This window comes from Salvia splendens, chromosome 5 (assembly GCF_004379255.2).
Source record: "Salvia splendens isolate huo1 chromosome 5, SspV2, whole genome shotgun sequence".
NCBI classification, from domain to species: domain Eukaryota; kingdom Viridiplantae; phylum Streptophyta; class Magnoliopsida; order Lamiales; family Lamiaceae; genus Salvia; species Salvia splendens.
The window spans coordinates 17,815,273-17,833,165 of NC_056036.1; the positions used below are offsets into that span (position 1 = coordinate 17,815,273).

The following is a 17,893-nucleotide window of genomic DNA, read 5'->3' on the forward strand; positions in this document are numbered from 1 at the left end:
AGTTGAACGGCAAAAACTATCCCTTGTGGGCTAGGTTGATGAAGGTAGCAATAGGCAGCCGAGGGGGGTACTCTCATATTAGAGATCCCCCACCGAAACAGGAGAACCCCGAATACGCCGAGTGGGAAGAGACCGATCTCGTGGTCTTTTCATGGATTATCGACAATGTCGAAAATGATCTAATCGCGGATTTTGCCCACCACCAAACCGCGAAGGCTATTTGGGATAACCTCGCTGTAACTTTCGAAGGCAAGAGGGATCCATATCTCATATACGATCTGGAGGATAAAGCCATCGCCCTCCGACAAGGAAGTATGGACCTTGAAACATACTATCGGCGAATCCATGGACTATGGATGAATGTAGATCGATGCCGGAAACAACAGGTTGACTGCTGTGACAAGGGCGTCAGGCAGTTCCGCGACTTCTCCAACACCACAAGGCTATTCAAATTTCTCACCGGACTCAACCCAGAATACGATACCATCCGGAGGGATATCCTCAAGGACGAAGAACCCTATCCCTCAGTCGAAGAGGCTTACGGACGGGTCCAGAGGGAGGCGGCTAGATTGAAGATCATGCCACCGGCATCCCCTAAAACCGCCGAAGACTCCGGCGTCGGAAGCGCCGATGCATCATCGGGAGAGATCGGGTACGGGTTTGGAGCACAGAGAGAACGGCCAACCAGCAGAGGACCACCACGACCGCCACCGACCGGAATCAGCCACCAAACCGGGGGAAAAATCGATAAAAGCAAGCTATGGTGTTCCCACTGCGAAAAAACAAACACACGAGGGATACCTGCTTTCTCCGAGTGGGATTCCCGGATTGGTGGGATGAGAAACAGAAAGCACGGGCTCAAATCAAGCTCGCAGCGGTCGGAATTAACGAGACCGGACAGAGGCTAGGGAATTCCCAAAATCAACACCGAGACGGCTCAAATGGAGGAGGGACGAACCAGACTACATCCTCAATCAATCCCCACCTGGAATACCCCGGTGATAACAACGGTGGCGGCGGAGGCGGTGGAGTCCGGGTCGGCAATTTTGTGGAGCGGACAGGAGGAGAATCGCGAAATTGGAGTAGCGGCGGAGGTACTGGGTTTGATCGAGGATCAAACCCATCAAACCTTAAGTCTCATTTTTTATTGCAAAATAGTCCCTCCGAATTTTTCTTCCAAAAATTTGATCCCCCAAATATACATGTTATACGAAAAGCCCCCATCAGCTCCCAAATATCCGAAATTCACCCCTCAAATTTGGATAATTATAGAAAGGACACAATACACTCCAAAAATACGAAAATGCACCCTCATATTTCCATACATAACCGATTTGCACCTTTGATAAATATTTCCGCTGCTTTATCTGTGCAAAACATTAATAATGTCGATAGAAAGGGTTGGATTTTTGATTGTGGTGCCACAGATACTATGACTCCAGAAAAATCTGATTTTAGTGATTTTAAAGAGGTGACTAAAACTTATATTAGGACGGCCAATGGGGAATTAATTACGGTAGCTGGGGCGGGAACCATAAAAATTTCCCCTACTCTTCAACTGTCGAATTGTTTGTTTGTTCCTAACTTGTCTCAGCGGCTAATGTCAGTAAGCCACGTAACACGGGAATTGAATTGTACACTCCTAATGCATCCAAATTTCTGCATCTTACAGGATATTCGGACGAGGAGGATCGTTGGGCGTGGCACTGAGAATCAAGGACTCTACTACGTGGACGGGGTAGCTCAACATGGCAGTGCGATGCTGGCTCACGGGTCCACGAAAAAGGAGGCTTGGTTGTGGCACAGAAGACTAGGACATCCGTCCCATGGTTATTTTAAACTTTTATTTCCAAATTTTTCTTTGCCTAGAGATTTTTCATGTGAAACCTGTGTTTTGGCTAAGAGCCACAGACAATCGTTTAGACCTTCAGATACTCGTATGAAATTTATGTTTGATTTAGTACATGCCGATGTGTGGGGGCCTGCACCAATTATTGTGGGAAACGGGTTTCGATATTTTGTGACATTCATTGATGATTGCACTAGAATGACCTGGATCTATTTTTTGAAAAATAAATCAGAAGTAGTTGAAAAATTCATCCTTTTTTCCACATGATACAAACCCAGTTTCGTGTTACCATTAAAATCCTTCGTTCTGATAATGGGAGGGAATTTGTTAACAATACCATGTCAGACTTCTTCCAGAAATAAGGCCTTGTACACCAAACATCCTGCGCTTACACACCCGAACAAAACGGAGTTGCCGAGAGAAAAAACTGAACCATTCTGGAAATCACCCGCGCCCTTCTAATTGAATCCAATGTCCCAAAAACCCTTTGGCCAGAAGCCGTTGCAACTGCCGTATACCTAATAAACAGACTGCCAACCAAAATCCTGCGATCCAAAACTCCCCTTGACATCCTTTCCCAGCAAGCCAAAATACCTGAAGCCCTTGGCATGTCACCGAAAGTCTTTGGGTGCACTGTGTACGTCCACATTCCCAAACATGAGAGAACCAAATTCTCCCCGTGTGCGATCAAATGTATCTTCGTGGGTTATGGGGTCAACCAAAAGGGATATAGATGCTTCGATCCAAATACTAGGAAAATCATCACCACCATAAACTGCGATTTCCTAGAAACCGAGTACTTTTACACCCACCACTTTAGCAGTCAGGGGGAGAAACCTAACAACCCTAGAAATAATCATGAGGACTGTCTAAGTTGGTTCGTGCCACCTCCAATCCCCTCGATTGAGGATCCACCAGAGACAGTTGTCACTGTCGCCGAGCAAGCCTCTCCAGAGTCTCCTCAACCACGTCCATCTGACCCGCCTCAACCGATATCCGAGGTATGTCCGGATCCAATCCTTGAAGTAAATACTACAGATGATGCTAACGATGCAGAGATTGAAGAGAACACTATAGATAGTGATACGGGGAGGTATGTGCTCCCCCCACGGAGCAATCGAGGTGTTCCTCCAAAGAGATATTCTCCTGAAAGGATCGGGAAGAAGAACCGATATGGAGTGGCGAATTTTGTCCAGGGAAATCTGACAAAGATGGCGCGAGCATTTGAAGCTGCATTATATGAAGAGCAAGAGATTCCACAGACGACCGAAGAAGCTATGGGGTGCAAACACTGGAGAGAGGCTATGCTTACTGAGATGAAAGCCTTGATGAGAAATGACACTTGGGTGAAAGAAAAATTGCCGGAAGGAGAGAAGGCCGTAGGATGCAGATGGGTGTTCACCATAAAAAGACGGCCAGACGGGTCAATTGATCGATATAAGGCTCGACTAGTGGCAAAGGGATATACCCAAACTTATGGAGTCGATTATGCTGAGACTTTCTCCCCAGTGGCCAAGATCAACACGGTACGAGTATTGTTCTCAGTTGCAGCAAACAGAGACTGGCCTCTCCATCAGTTCAATGTCACGAATGCATTTCTGCACGGGGAACTGGAAAAACCAGTGTTCATGGTTCCTCCTCCAGGATTCACTGACGAGTTTGGATCTGGAGAAGTATGCAAGCTGAAAAGAACGCTATATGGGCTAAAACAGTCTCTGAGAGCATGGTTCGGCAGATTCACTGAAGTGATGAAGAAATATGGGTACAGACAGAGTAATTCAGATCATACCTTGTTCCTCAAGAAAAGGGGTGAAAAGATTACGTGCCTTATCATCTATGTTGACGATATGATTATAACGGGGGACAATGAAGAAGAGATAGGTGAATTGAGAAAGAACTTGTTCACAGAGTTCGAGATGAAGGACCTAGGCCCTCTCAAGTACTTCTTGGGCATTAAAGTCTTAAGATCAAACAGAGGAATCTTTATAAACCAGAAAAAGTATGTGCTTGATTTGCTAGTAGAAGTGGGAATGCTAGATTGCAGACCTGCTGACACTCCAATGGTACTGAACCATGGACTGCAGATACGGGAAGGGGGAAAGCTTACCGACAGGGGGAGATATCAGAGATTGGTAGGAAAACTTATCTACCTTTCACACACTCGTCCAGATATAGCATATGCAGTAGGTGTCGTCAGCCAGTTTATGCACTCACCGCAGGAAGATCATTGGGAAGTAGTCATAAGAATCGTTCGATACTTGAAGGGAACAGCAGACCATGGGGTGTTGTTTGAGAACCACGGTCACTTAGAGGTACATGGATTCACTGATGCGGACTGGGCGGGGAACCCCAATGATAGAAAATCGACTGCCAGGTACTTTACTTTTGTAGGAGGGAACCTGGTCACTTGGAGAAGCAAGAAGCAGAAGGTGGTTGCGTTGTCAAGTGCAGAAGCAGAGTTCCGAGGCATAAAAAGTGGCCTCACTGAAATACTGTGGTTAAAGAGACTTATGACTGAACTTGATCTTTATCCATCACAACCTTGTAAGTTGTTCTGCGATAACAAAGCTGCGATTAGCATCTCAGAGAATCCTGTTCAGCATGATAGGACTAAACATGTGGAGGTGGATCGACATTTTATCAAGGAGAACATTGAGGCCAAGATTGTTGAACTACCGTTTGTCAGGTCTGAAGATCAGTTGGCAGACATATTGACTAAAGCTGTGAACACGAAGTCATTCCGAGAAGCATTGGACAAGTTAAGTGTTGGAAATCCCATCACTTGACTTGAGGGGGAGTGTTGGAAGATTACGGAGAATCATGCCAAAGATTACCGAAGATCATTCCTATGATTTGTATGATTTGTAAATTATTTATTAACTAAAATAGAATAGGATCCCTACAATTGAGACTTACCATAGAGATACATCCTATGCCTATAAAGGATGTGTCAACCGTGTATTCTGAAAAAAAAAAAGAAAATTAAAGAAAACCAAAACCCTTTTCTTCATATACCGTAAAATATGAATATAATAATATATAAAGTATTTTATATATTTTAAAATTATAAAATTTATTGTGAAATATAATATAATATGAATAAAATATACTAGTATTTAATACCCCGTATATTATTTAAATTACTATAAAATATAAATAGTATTCTAAAAACTCAAATATTCAATTTTCATTGATATTGAAAGTAAGGTATACCGTAAAAGTATGGTATACCGAACTTTGGTACGGCATACTGAAAATGAGGTACGATATCTGTATGAAAATTCTCCATACTGAAAATAAGGTATACCGAAGTTCGGTATACCGAAAATTTTGATAAGATAAAGGTATTATTTTTTCGCATACCGAATTTACGGCAAGGTATACGGTATGGTGGTTTAGGTAAGATATACCGTACCTACCCACCCCTAGTCCTAAGGTATCTCATATACAACCTAGAAGAGCATTAATTAAATGCAAGTTGCTTTCCTAAGAAAAGAATATCCAACTCCAAAAGCATTGCTCTACTCATTTTACTTGTTCTTACATAAATAAAAGGATCCTATTTTGAATCTGGAAGGATCCTTTGTAGTTGGGCAATGTCTTCACTTTTAATCCTACTTTCTAGTCATTGATCACTCACACAGATTCGATCCTACTTTCTAGTCATGGATCACTCACACAGATTCAAAATCTATTGCTCCATCTATCCCATTAAAAATGAAATGTTTTCTTTTTTGAATTATTCCATTAAAAATGAAATGTTTCATAAAATAAAAACATCTCTACTTTTTCATCTCTCTTGCTTTATTCTCTTCTCAATAACTCACAAAACAACCCTACATAAAATCTCATGCCGAAAAGTAAATGTCTTATTTCTAATGGGTCGGAGGGAATACCTTATAGTTCTAATTTCCTTATGTAATCTTGTCGTAGATTCTTAAAATGGAAAACTTCTCTTGTTTAGTTTGGATGTTATGTTTATTTATTAATGATTAGTCATTTATTCACATGGTGACTCAAATCCTTAACTTATTAGTTGGAGGACAAAAATCGTCGACTTATTAGTTGGAGGAGAAATGTTTTAGTAATTGACTTATCCATTATAGTCTAGTTTAGATGTTATGTTGGATTGGGTCTTTAATGTTGGAGTTTGAAGCTTGAAAAAATATACACTTTTGTCGTATTCATAATATTTTCAGAAGTTTGAGTTTATTCTACAAATAGAATATTCTATTTTTACTTGTTTTATATGAATATATTTGCTTTAAATTTATTTGTTACTAAACAAAGCAGTTTTACCAATATTATTTGTAAAATGAATGTCAGGGAAAGAGATTTTGCCCCTTTGTGATCTCGTTTTATAGCAAAGCTCTAAACTGAACCTCCTCTTTTTCTTAATATACTTCACATAATATTTGTGGTTTTTATACATCAAGTTTTACTAAAAAAGTCTAACTCATTTATCATGGAGTTATATAATTACCAAAAATAACCTAAAATGTGTGTTATTACCATGTTTTTCTTATTTATCTTCATTACCAAAACTTTATGCATCTTTAATTAGGATCCAATATCATCATTACCTAGATTTTAGGCAAAGGAGCAGCCACAAAAATAATTAAAGCAGCAGTTGTTTAATTAATCGAAGCATATATTACACTTGACCTTTCCAAATGACATACACCTAATGCCAAAATGCCAAACTCATAACAATCTAGAAATTAATTAAAGCAATGTGGCTCTTATGCCACTTCCAAATCCAACTAATTCAACACAAATGGAGTAATTTATTATTCATCATTCTAGGTTGCAGGTTTTCTCCCCTCCAAGAATAATGGCTTCATCTGCAACTAGAGGAATAATCTCCAAAGCCATTCCTCCCAGCTTAACAACATCAATGATCTGTTCCTTCAATTCACTTATCTTGTGATCCTCTATTTTAACCTCTAGTACTTCAGACAACTGCTTCTCTTGCAACCCGCCTTTCTTCGCTTTTTTGTAGATCAAATAAAGCACCATTTGAATCACTCCGAAGCTGAATCCCAGAATATTAGGAATCTGTTAAACAAAACAAGAAGTTAGGGTTTCATGCATTATAGTTTGATTTTTTTTGTTTAAATAAAATTACACTTACAGCAATATTATAGTCTTTGCGTAGCAATCCATAGAAGAACCACATAACCGCGCTTAGGGTTAGGAAAAACGAGAGAAGAAACGGCATGTACTCCACGCTCTTCGTTCTTATCACTTGTCTCTGCAAATTCACCAAACCCTAATTAGACGCCGAAAAAATCCATGAACGAGAAATGGTGATTTTCGTGTATATGTACGTTACATGTATGTAGGTGCTTACCACGACGCCTAGTGGCGCGACGAACACACAGAGAGAGAAGACAAGGCAAATCCATCCCACAATACTGCCACGGTTTGCTTCAGTTGCAAAGAATTGTGTTAGGAACAGAACTAGTCCGAATCCAACCACGTTCAGTGAAAGAAGCAGCTTCACAGTTTGGATCTGATCAAGATAAAGTTATTAGAATCAAATAAAATAGCGAAAACTAAAGCAAAAAAAGTGTTGGGGGTGTCTTCAATTTACCCTAGCGTCTTTGGTTGCGAAAAAAAGGTAGAAGGAGATGTATGCAGACTGAATGAAACAGCCAACCGAGTTGATGGTGATGAGGAGGGTCGTGTCGGGCTTCAGAAATGCGTAGTACATCCACAGCATCGCACTGAACAACCCCACAATATATGGGAGCGATTGGAACCCTGCGGTTGATTTTTTCTTGTAGATTTGGTAAAATGTTGGACTGCAAAGTTTTCAATAATTTTGTAAGATACAACAATCATAAAGAGGAAATATCAAACGTATTTTGATGGAAAGCTCACATTGGAGCAAGGAAGACCATGAATGACACGATGTTTCCTGCAGACAAGAATTGCAAGAAAATATTAGTATCGAATACATTTGCATGCTTCTGCATGGGAGTTTGGATACGTACCTAAAAGGCCAAAAACAAATGCCAGATTAGCCATTTCCAGATGATTTATAATCAGGAGTGAGAAGAATTAAATGAGTGATGAGGTGAATGAAAATGGTTGTTGAAGGATCCATTTATATAGATGGAGCGAGGCAACGACGGGAGGGTGAATTTCGACTAATTTTCATCTTTACAGTTGTTCAAGACTAAAAATGAGTATCTTTCATCCACACACTCATTGCTCCATTTTACCTAATTTGGGTAGTTCATTGATAGGAATAATGATCCTAATTTGAACTAAGAGTAAAACGTTGTAGCAAAAATAATGAAACAAAAGTAACCGAGAGCTTAAGATGAGAAAAAGGTTTTTATTTCTTTAATTCTCAATGACTCGATCTATGGGGATTCTATAGTATTTATAGAGATCCCAAAAAGACTTGACTCAATTTCTAAAAGGAAAAGGAACGACAAAAATAAGGAAACAAATAAAAAAAATAAGGAAACAAATAAAAAAGAAATCAAGACAAATCTATCTCTAATGGCTGACGTAATCCTGATACTTAGAAGGTCGGGACGCATTTCTCCTTGGTCGATCCCTCTTGGTTCCTCTACTTTTCGGCCTACCTCTTTTACGCACCTCCACCTCCTCGTCTATCACGGATGTATCATGGGAATTGGTTGAGGTCGTATCAACGCTATGAGAGAATAATTCTTGACGAAACGGCGATAATCCCAGAAAACCGCGAAGCTGTTTGGCAGTGGTAGGCGTGGGCCATGCAATCATGGCGTTGATCTTAGTCGGATCCCAAATGCGCATTTAGATTGCTTAATATAAAAGGAATTGGCTTAGAGTGTAGTGAGAACCTCCGTGATGTGCCTTATGTGATCGTCCATTATACTGCTGTAGACCAGGATGTCGTCGAAGAAGGCTATGACAAACTTTCGGAGGAACAGCTGAAAGATACTGTTCATGGCGACCTGGAATGTTGAAGGAGCATTTGTGAGTCCAAATGGCATGACGAGGAACTCGAAATGGCCGTCGTGCGTGCGGAAAGCTTTCCTGTGGATATCATCCACATGCATCCTGATCTGATGATACCCAGAACAGAGATCCAGTTTGGAGAAAATTCGGGCCGCGTGTAGCTCGTCAAAAAGCTCGTCTGCAATGGGTATCAGAAAGTGATCGGGCGTCGTTGCAGTGTTTAGAGCGCGATAATCGACACAAAAACAAAAAGATCCATCTTTCTTGCGAGCCAGTAAGACCAGTGATGAGAAGGGGCTCGTGCTCGGCCGTATTACCCCTTGTTGAAGCATGTCCTTGACTTGTTTTTCTATCTCCGTCTTTTGAAAATAAGAGTAACGGTAAGGTCTAACATTTATAGGAGCGGTGGATTGTGGAAGATGGATTCTATGGTCCCAACGACGAGTGGGTGGCAGGCCCAAGGGGACAGTGAAAACGAACTCGGAGGCTGATAGTGTATCGGCCAACAAAGGATTTACAGGCAGCATTGGTGCGTTATCCGTCACTGCAGCTTGGTCAACATGGATGAGTTCAAACATTTGGGCCTCCGGCTCCTGAGCGATTAACGAAAATAAGTTGTTGTAAGAGACCTTGCGCGGTGGGCTGTCCTCCCCCCCCTGCAAGCATACCGGCCAGCTGTCAAGTTCAAACTTCATCTGCAGGGTTCTGTAATTCTTAGTGACATCGCCCAAAACTACATCCGGTCCGTCAATATGTAGCAGAACCAGATCGATACTGAAGGCCTGGCCTTGTAGGGCTATGGGGGTGCCCAAACTCACGTAATCACATCTCAGGGACGTGTCATTCCCCACAAACACTCAGAAGGAGGAAATAACGTGGAGAGGTAAACATAATCTCTCGGCTACGGCTGACTTGATGATTGTGGGTACTGCCTCCGTCAATCAGTACAGATAAAGGGGTATCGTTGATGTGTCCGGTCATGCGAATGGAGCGCGGTTTAATCTTGGGGCCAATGACAGAGATCCGAGAGATATCCCCCGTGATTGCCATATTCGTCCCATCCTCATCCGAAATTTCGTGTCTCGGGTTGCCTGTCTCCTCATCGTCACTGTTTGCCCCAACCAGAACATAGAACTTCTTTGCACAAACATGATCTGGCGTATATTTTTCTGGACAGTACCAGCATAGGCCGCGCGCCGTCCTCTCGGCCCTTTCTGAGGATGATATGTGGACGACGGGGTAGTCGTGAGGTGCCCCCTCACGTTGCTGTCAAGGCTGGGGTGGTGCCTGTCTCGAAATCTCCAGAGATTTGGAACCGGTAGGCGTGATTCCTGTTGATGCTCGTTGATCTCGTCGTTGCCACGGTGGACGACTGGAGGGCGTGATCGGAGGTGCTGACACCGCGAGGTAGGCTGCCAACTGCTGGGCTAGCGCTATGGCATCGCTTAGTGAAGACGGACGACGGGTCAGCAGTTTGTGTTTCAAGGAGGGTGTGAGTCCCGCAATGTAAATGGAAGTCAAAGTATCGTCGCCTACGTTGGACACCTTTCTGAGGGTCGGTTCGAATTCTTCAAGATAGGCGTCCAAGGACCCCGTCTGTCGCAGCGTAGCAAGACGACCCACATAGTCTTCGTATAAATCAGGATCAAATTGTCGTTTGATATCTAACAGAAAGTCCTCCCAACTACGACCTTCATTATTCGTCTCCCAAAAACCAAACCGCTCATCAGCCGCATCATCCAATAAGAACTCGGTTAAGTACAGTCTATCCGCCAGTGATGTAAAGTTGTGATTGTAATATTTCTGGACTTTTTTTATCCATAAATTGACCCCCTCACCACTGAATCGTGGGGGTTCGATCTTCATTTCTGGCCATGCGTCGGCGTCGAATCCGTCTGGCTTGACGAGCACGAAACGCGGTAGTGACCACCCTTGTGGTTTTGACAGCGTCACCGTCGCAGTCCCGTCCGGTGGTTTCTTGCCCAGATCCTCTACCGCGACCAATAATCGTGCCATATGGTCCTCCACGCTTTTATTTAGCGCTGATTGTTGTCGCTCAAACGATTCGTGGGCGAACCTGTTTGCTTGGATTTTCTTTTCATCGTTGGCTAGTCGGACCGAGATGTCATAAACCATCTGACCGACTTTGTTGAGGTTGAACTCGCCGGGTGTCTCGCCCGACATCGAACCAGTTCCTTCCGGCATCACGACTGTACGCGGGGGAAGAGAGGCTCAATGATGCACCAGATGATAGGAACAATGATCCTAACGAGAACTGAGAGCACACGTTGTAGCAAAAATAATGAAACAAAAGTAACCGAGAGCTTAAGATGAGAAAAAAGGTTTTTATTTCTTTAATTCCCAATGCCTCGATCTATGGGGATTCTATAGTATTTATGAAGATCCCAAAAAGACTTGACTCAATTCTAAAAGGAAAAGGAACGACAAAAATAAGGAAACAAATCAAAAAAAATAAGGAAACAAATAAAAAATAAATCAAAACAAATCTATCTCTAATGGCTGACGCAATCCCGATACTTAGAAGGTCGGGACGCGTTTCTCCTTGGTCGATCCCTCTTGGTTCCTCTACTTTTCGGTCTACCTCTTTTACGCACCTCCACCTCCTCGTCAACTTCCTCGTCTATCACGGATGTATCATGGGCATTGGTTGAGGTCGTATCATTCATGCACTCTTGCCATTTCGAATTATCCTTTATTGTTCACGAAAGTGGTCTTGCTTGATTTCCTTAGCTTTCCTTACTACTACTACTTGTAGTATTTTCTATTGTGACTAGTGTTTTTTTGTGTGAATATAAAGACATATATAGATGTAAGTTATTCCAATTAAAAATCGATTGATAATTAGAATGTAATTCGAACGAATTAATGTATGTCTTACCTATATTAAAATTAAGTAAAAGAACTATTTTCATCTCTTCCACTATGAAGATTTACAGTGGATGCATCTCTTTGCTTTTGATGTATGAGTGCAACATTAGTGTAGTTAATTTCACTATCACTGCTGTAACACTACTAGAAAAATTGCTTCTCACTACACTTTTTTTATCACACTTTATAAAAAGTGCCAACATAGATGTACTATCTACACACTAGCTTTTCACTGCACTTTATAATATATTGTTACTGCACTTCAACATAAAAAGTGTCATCATAGATGTACTATCTACACACTACCTCTTACTACAGGTACCCGGTGCTGCACTTGCATAAGTGCCATTATAGATGAAGTGTCAGCACAGTAATTTTCTAGTGACAATTTTAAGTGTCATTACAAGTCAATTTTCTAGTATTGTGAATTCAATAAATATATTAAGAGAGTATATGTTAAAATAAATAAATAAAAGAAGAAGAGGAGTAAGAGTAGACAAGTGGGACCCAAATGGGATCTTTGTGATGTGTCACCCACCAATCCAATTGGGCATAAGGCTTACAACTCATACTTAGAGTTTATGGTGATGTTTGACTCCTTCATACCTTCTTCCTCTTTTATTTCCTCTCCTATTCAGTAAATATCTTGTGCTGTACAGCAACTCAGCTAATAATGAACTTGTCACGTCATCACCACTTGTTACCATTTGACTGACGTTTCTTTGGTGCTGCACTCACTATGCGTTTCAACAACTTAAAATGGAGTTATCACTCAAATTTTGGACTGTCCTTAATTACATTGCATAGTTTTATCTAACTAATCTGTCACTAAATTTTTTACCAACAATGTTATTACCGACTTGGCTAATCCATCGATAATCTGTCAATGATCATTGATTAGTGACGGAAATGTGTTCATTAAAAAAAGTTTAGGTGCAACTCCTTCCTAATGATATTCAATAAATAAAGGAGTGAACTTCAAATTTTGGTTCCAAAATACTCCCTCCGTCCCCCTATTTGAGTCACTCTTTGACTCGGCACGAGTTTTAAGGAAAAGTTTGAATGTGTGGTGTAATAAATGGAGTTAGGTAGTGAAATGTGGGGCCCCTTTGACTTTTTGTGTAATAAAGGGTAATTTTGATGTCCAAAAATAGTAAGTGGGAAGAGTGACTCTTATTCGGGGACGGCCCGAAATGGAAAAGAGTGACTCAAATTGGGGGACGGAGGGAGTAATGCATAATGCAGTTTGCACTTTTTAGGTCTTTGAACTTGAAATAATATCGCTACTGGTCTCTAGAAATACAAAATATCATCTGCGGTCCATTTTCCCCCCTTCTTATCCTTGAGTTTTGAAAGGGCACAAATGCCAAATTCATTTACCTTTATTATTTTATTTGAGAATGTCCAATCTTTAATATCCATATATGTTATTCATATTTTTGCATACATAATTTTGATAGAAAATATATATTTATGTTATGTTATATGTAGATTTATTAAAAATATAATATCATGTTATATGAAGTACCTGGAAAATATATTTTATTTAGCATATAATCGATGAAATTTGAGTGAAAAAAAATATTTATATTTTTAATATTTTCTCTTTAATCTTCTATTTATCTTGTTGTTTTCTTTTTTTACTTATGCGTACATTTTTTTCATGTTATAAATATTCATTTTATTATTTGATTTGAGTACATATAAGTAATTATGTTAAATTTTTAAATTACTAGTATAAAGTAACACACTTTGGCAGAGCTCAAAATCAACAAACAAAGTAAATGAAAATTGAAGAAAGAGAAGTGAGAAGAGAGGTGGTAGAGAAAAAAATAAAATGGAGAAAAAAAACCTCTTAAATGATATTTTTGCATTTTCCACATAATTTTAATGATATTATTTCAAGTTCAGCTACCTAAAGAGTGCAAATTGCATTTTCCAGAACCCAAATTAATTTGAAATTCACTCTAAATAAAGTAATGTTATGAATACAAATTTATGCATGCATGTACTACCTTTTATCTAGCCAAAAATACAATATTTATATAACTCTCTCTATGTAGGGGTATATAATAGTGTCAATTTGGTGTAACATTGGTATCTAACGTAAACGAAAAAAGTGTAATATTCATCACTTTATTTGACGGGGTTACGTTAATACGATAACAAATGTGAGCAAGAGTAAGCATGAAATGAAAAGATGAAGCAGCGGATGGTAATTGGTAAGAGCACTTTACCCCAATATTCCCACCTTCATTTCAACTTGTCCAACTTTTCTCCACGCCGCCCAACCTCAATAATAATCTACCATATTCCCTTCTAAACTAAGGGTCCTATCTCCGTCTCACAAAGTTTGTACTATTTTATCATTTTCATCTGTTCTACAAAGTTTGTCATAGTTACAATATCTACTCAAAAATAAACATTAAATACACTCCCCAATCTCCTCAGTGTTGGACCTGTTAGGATCGTCGACTGCAACATTAGTTTGATATTGTCCGCTTTGGGTCAAGCCCGCACGGATTTATTTTTGGGTCACTCCCAAAAGGCCTCAAACTAATTGGGGTTGGACATGAATTATATACACCTTCCAACTTCCTCTACTCATCCGATGTGGGATGGGTTTGTACCCCAACAAACCTCCCCTCAAACCGAGACCACATCGGGAACGCAGTCGACACGAACATGGGTCATTCCAGCCCTGGCCCCTGGGTCATCCTGGGCCCGACTCTAACTTTGAGTCTTTCAGGGCCCGACCCTAACCGGGGCTCATCCAGGCACAACCCATAGCCACCTGGGCTCTGATACCACTTGTTAGGATCGTCGACTGCAACATTAGTTTGATATTGTCCGCTTTGGGTCAAGCCCGCACGGATTTGTTTTTGGGTCACTCCCAAAAGGCCTCAAACTAATTGGGGTTGGACAGGAATTATCTACACCTTCCAACTTCCCCTACTCATCCGATGTGGGATGGGTTTGTACCCCAACAGGACCCTTATTCCATTACACACCTTCATTTAATACAAAGTCAAACAATTTCTTAAAACTCGCGTCAGGTCAAATTGAGACAAACTTTGTGTGATGGAGGGAGTAGAAAATATTTTTTATCAATAAAAAGTGTTTGTAAAATTGAAATATAAATTTGAATGAGATTATGTCATACAACTTTATGTTTTTTGTGAATTTTAACTGCGTACTATAAACAAATAATATTTTAATAAAATGGTAAGTACTTATTTTTGTTTTAGTCCAACAACAACGTTAGACACTAGCAACAGCAATATTCTAATAAAATCATAACTTCACTGCAATTAGCAACGACGTTTCGTTAAATGCTATCAACAACAATATTATTCTCGTAAACTATTAACTTGAATGTTATTTAATCTATTTATACTATCAACAACAATATCTTGTAAAATATTACTCCCTCATCCCTTATTTTAGTCCACTTTGTGTTGAGCATGTTTTAAAAAATTATATAAAAAAAATGAATTGAAAAAGTTAATGGAATGTTGGTCTTAACTACGACAAGCTAAGTTAGACCTCCTTACGTGATGTTTTCACATACGTTTGGCTTGTAAATTACCATTTATAATTGGCCCGAGTTTTGAGCCTAGGCCCGCTGATGTAGTGCTTTATTCGGTAGTTTGAGAGCAAGTGCCTATTTGAGAACAATGAGATTTTGCCAATTGCTACAATCTTATTAGTTAATAAATATTTTATTTAATATATAAATATCTTTTAAATACTACTACTAAATTAAATATATATAAAAATTATATCAAAATTCATAGTTTTTCATCCTTTATAAATAGATATCACATTTGCTATAGTTCTATCAAAAAACAATCCCTATTTTTCTCCATATATAATATTTCTTCTATTCTACAATTTCTCATCTATTTTTTTCAAGTTTATACACATTATGAAATGAGAATGACATATTCTCTAATTTCTAAAATTTCAATCATTTTCAAGATTATTTTATTTCAATTGTTGCAATATATCAGGATTATTGGGTTGCGAAAAACCCGCACCATTTGATAAGTCAAAGTAGTGCATAACTAATACCGTATGCTCAATGCTAATGTATGTAGATTAAGAAATAGTTATTTATCAAGATCTAGTATTTCAGTAGATAGCATAAAGGAACGTCTTGCTGGTAGATCCATTCAGTGCTATACCACACCATTCGACACTCTTTTACTGCAACTACATCTGTACTCTTGCAGAAAGGTTGCAATTTTGGAGTTATTTTATAGACCTGTGTGTTATTAAGTTTAACCGTGTGAATTGAATTTGAGACTCGAAAGTTACACATCAAATACTATTACTATTATTTAAATTTTAAAAAAAGTTATGTCCGAACTTAAATTGTCTTGTATTCAATAATAGCAAGGTAATTATAAAAAAATTTAGGTTGTATAATGCATACGAATGGTATTATGAAATTTTTTCATAAGTTCTTAGTATTTTATAAATCAAATTTTGTATGGTATAAATCAAATTTAGTATGGTATAAAAAGTTAGGTTATTATGAAAATCTATAGATATAACCATTTGTATAATAACATTATTACTCTGTAAAGATATTGATAATATTTTTGTAATTTAAAAAATTATTTTTCCAATTTTATAAATATAATATATCATTGTGATGAACTTTCCTAATTTTGAATTTTTTTCATATTTGAATTTACATGATGGTATTTGATGATAACAAGTTAATTATATGTAGTAGGAGTACTATAATTTACAAGATGTTGATAATATTTTTGTAATTTTAAATAATATTTTTCAAATTTTATAATATAATAGTATTATATTGTGATGAACATCCTAATTTTGATTTTTTTAAGATCTGAATAAAATATATTTTTTATGTCTGAATTTACACTGATAGTATTTGATAATAACAAGTTAATTATAGCAAATAATCATAATTTACACTTTTTATTCTTCTATTATAGTATAGCTACATGCCAATATTGAAAATGCACTAAGAATGAAAGTTTGTAGGTGTTACATTCATTTCATGTAAATGATGGTGGACGAAGTGAAAAAATCATTCATGTATTCCAAAAGTCAATCTTTATCTTATGTAATGAATTTATAATGAATTGAAGTAATATAAACCTATTCAAATACTCCCTCTCCCAGTTTTTCATTTTAGTTCTAACCCACTATAAGTTTCGATTCACTATTTACCATAAATAGTAACTCACATTTTACTATCTTCATTTCCCTTGCATTTTATTATAAAATTAATGCATACATTCTACTAATTTTTTTATTAACTTTATGTTATATTTCTTAAACAAAGTGCGTGCCAGACTCAATTTGGAAGATATATAGTATAGCTTGGAATAATCTAAAGTTCAGAATCAATGAGTTGTTGCATAATGATCAAAGACTTTTCTTGGAACAGAGGAAGAAACAGAGGAAGATATGTAGTACTAGTATAGTTTGGAATAATATTACTCCATTAAAGTATATCAAAAATTGGGGGAAAAAAAGATGACTAGAAAGAAAAGTCGAAATCTTGGAAACCCTCCTCCTGCATAAGAGCCTCTTCCAACAAGAGCTGAGATTGATCCATCAACTCTGGGCTCAATCTGAACATCAAAACACAAAACTCCATCTGATTCAGAGCGCCATCTCCGTCGAAATCCCCTTCCTTGAGCATGCTGTAAAGATCCTCATCCGACAATTCCTGCAGCCCCAAAAAGGCAGAATTCTTCTTCAAGCTGTCGAATGTGATGACCCCCTTTTCGGAGTCCATCAATAACCGGAAACCGTTGCACAATTCCCCAAGCAATCCGTCGCCGCCTAGCTTCTCCGCCATCAGAGGCAAGAAATCGTGGAAATTAGGTTGATCGATCGACGCCATTGAGATCAAATTCAATTAATTGGAATGAAGATCTGCGATGAGGAAGGAGTTAATATATGATGAGAGAAGGGGGACGAATTGAATGTGAAAGACATGGTAAATGAGGGTTTCGTAGAAGGAGAATGGGGAGACACAGACAGAGACAGCTAATTTACAGAGAGGTTGTTGAAGAAAAGGTCAATTCAAATAGATAATACTCCAGATTGCAATTGCGTATGTGCTTACACCATTACCAATTCTAGTCTATTTGGAAATTTCTGGGAAGCAAAGGGGCTGCGCTTTGAGTTTGTGTGTCCCCACGC

General features: G+C 38.8%; 2 protein-coding genes across 2 annotated transcripts; both read right to left on the reverse strand.

The window, feature by feature from the left end:
- Nucleotides 1-6,464: 6,464 nt before the first annotated feature.
- On the reverse strand, nucleotides 6,465-8,101 carry LOC121802755 (bidirectional sugar transporter SWEET14-like). The gene is made up of 6 exons (XM_042202449.1): nucleotides 7,849-8,101; nucleotides 7,736-7,772; nucleotides 7,446-7,656; nucleotides 7,203-7,364; nucleotides 6,984-7,103; nucleotides 6,465-6,907 (listed from the first exon to the last, which is right to left on the reverse strand). The coding sequence occupies exons 1-6, from the start codon at nucleotides 7,880-7,882 to the stop codon at nucleotides 6,647-6,649; spliced, it is 825 nt and encodes a 274-aa protein (XP_042058383.1). The 5' UTR covers nucleotides 7,883-8,101; the 3' UTR covers nucleotides 6,465-6,646.
- An 8,977-nt stretch (nucleotides 8,102-17,078) lies between these two features.
- LOC121802087 (calcium-binding protein KRP1-like) lies at nucleotides 17,079-17,893 on the reverse strand. The gene has a single exon (XM_042201654.1). The coding sequence runs from the start codon at nucleotides 17,589-17,591 to the stop codon at nucleotides 17,223-17,225; it is 369 nt and encodes a 122-aa protein (XP_042057588.1). The 5' UTR covers nucleotides 17,592-17,893; the 3' UTR covers nucleotides 17,079-17,222.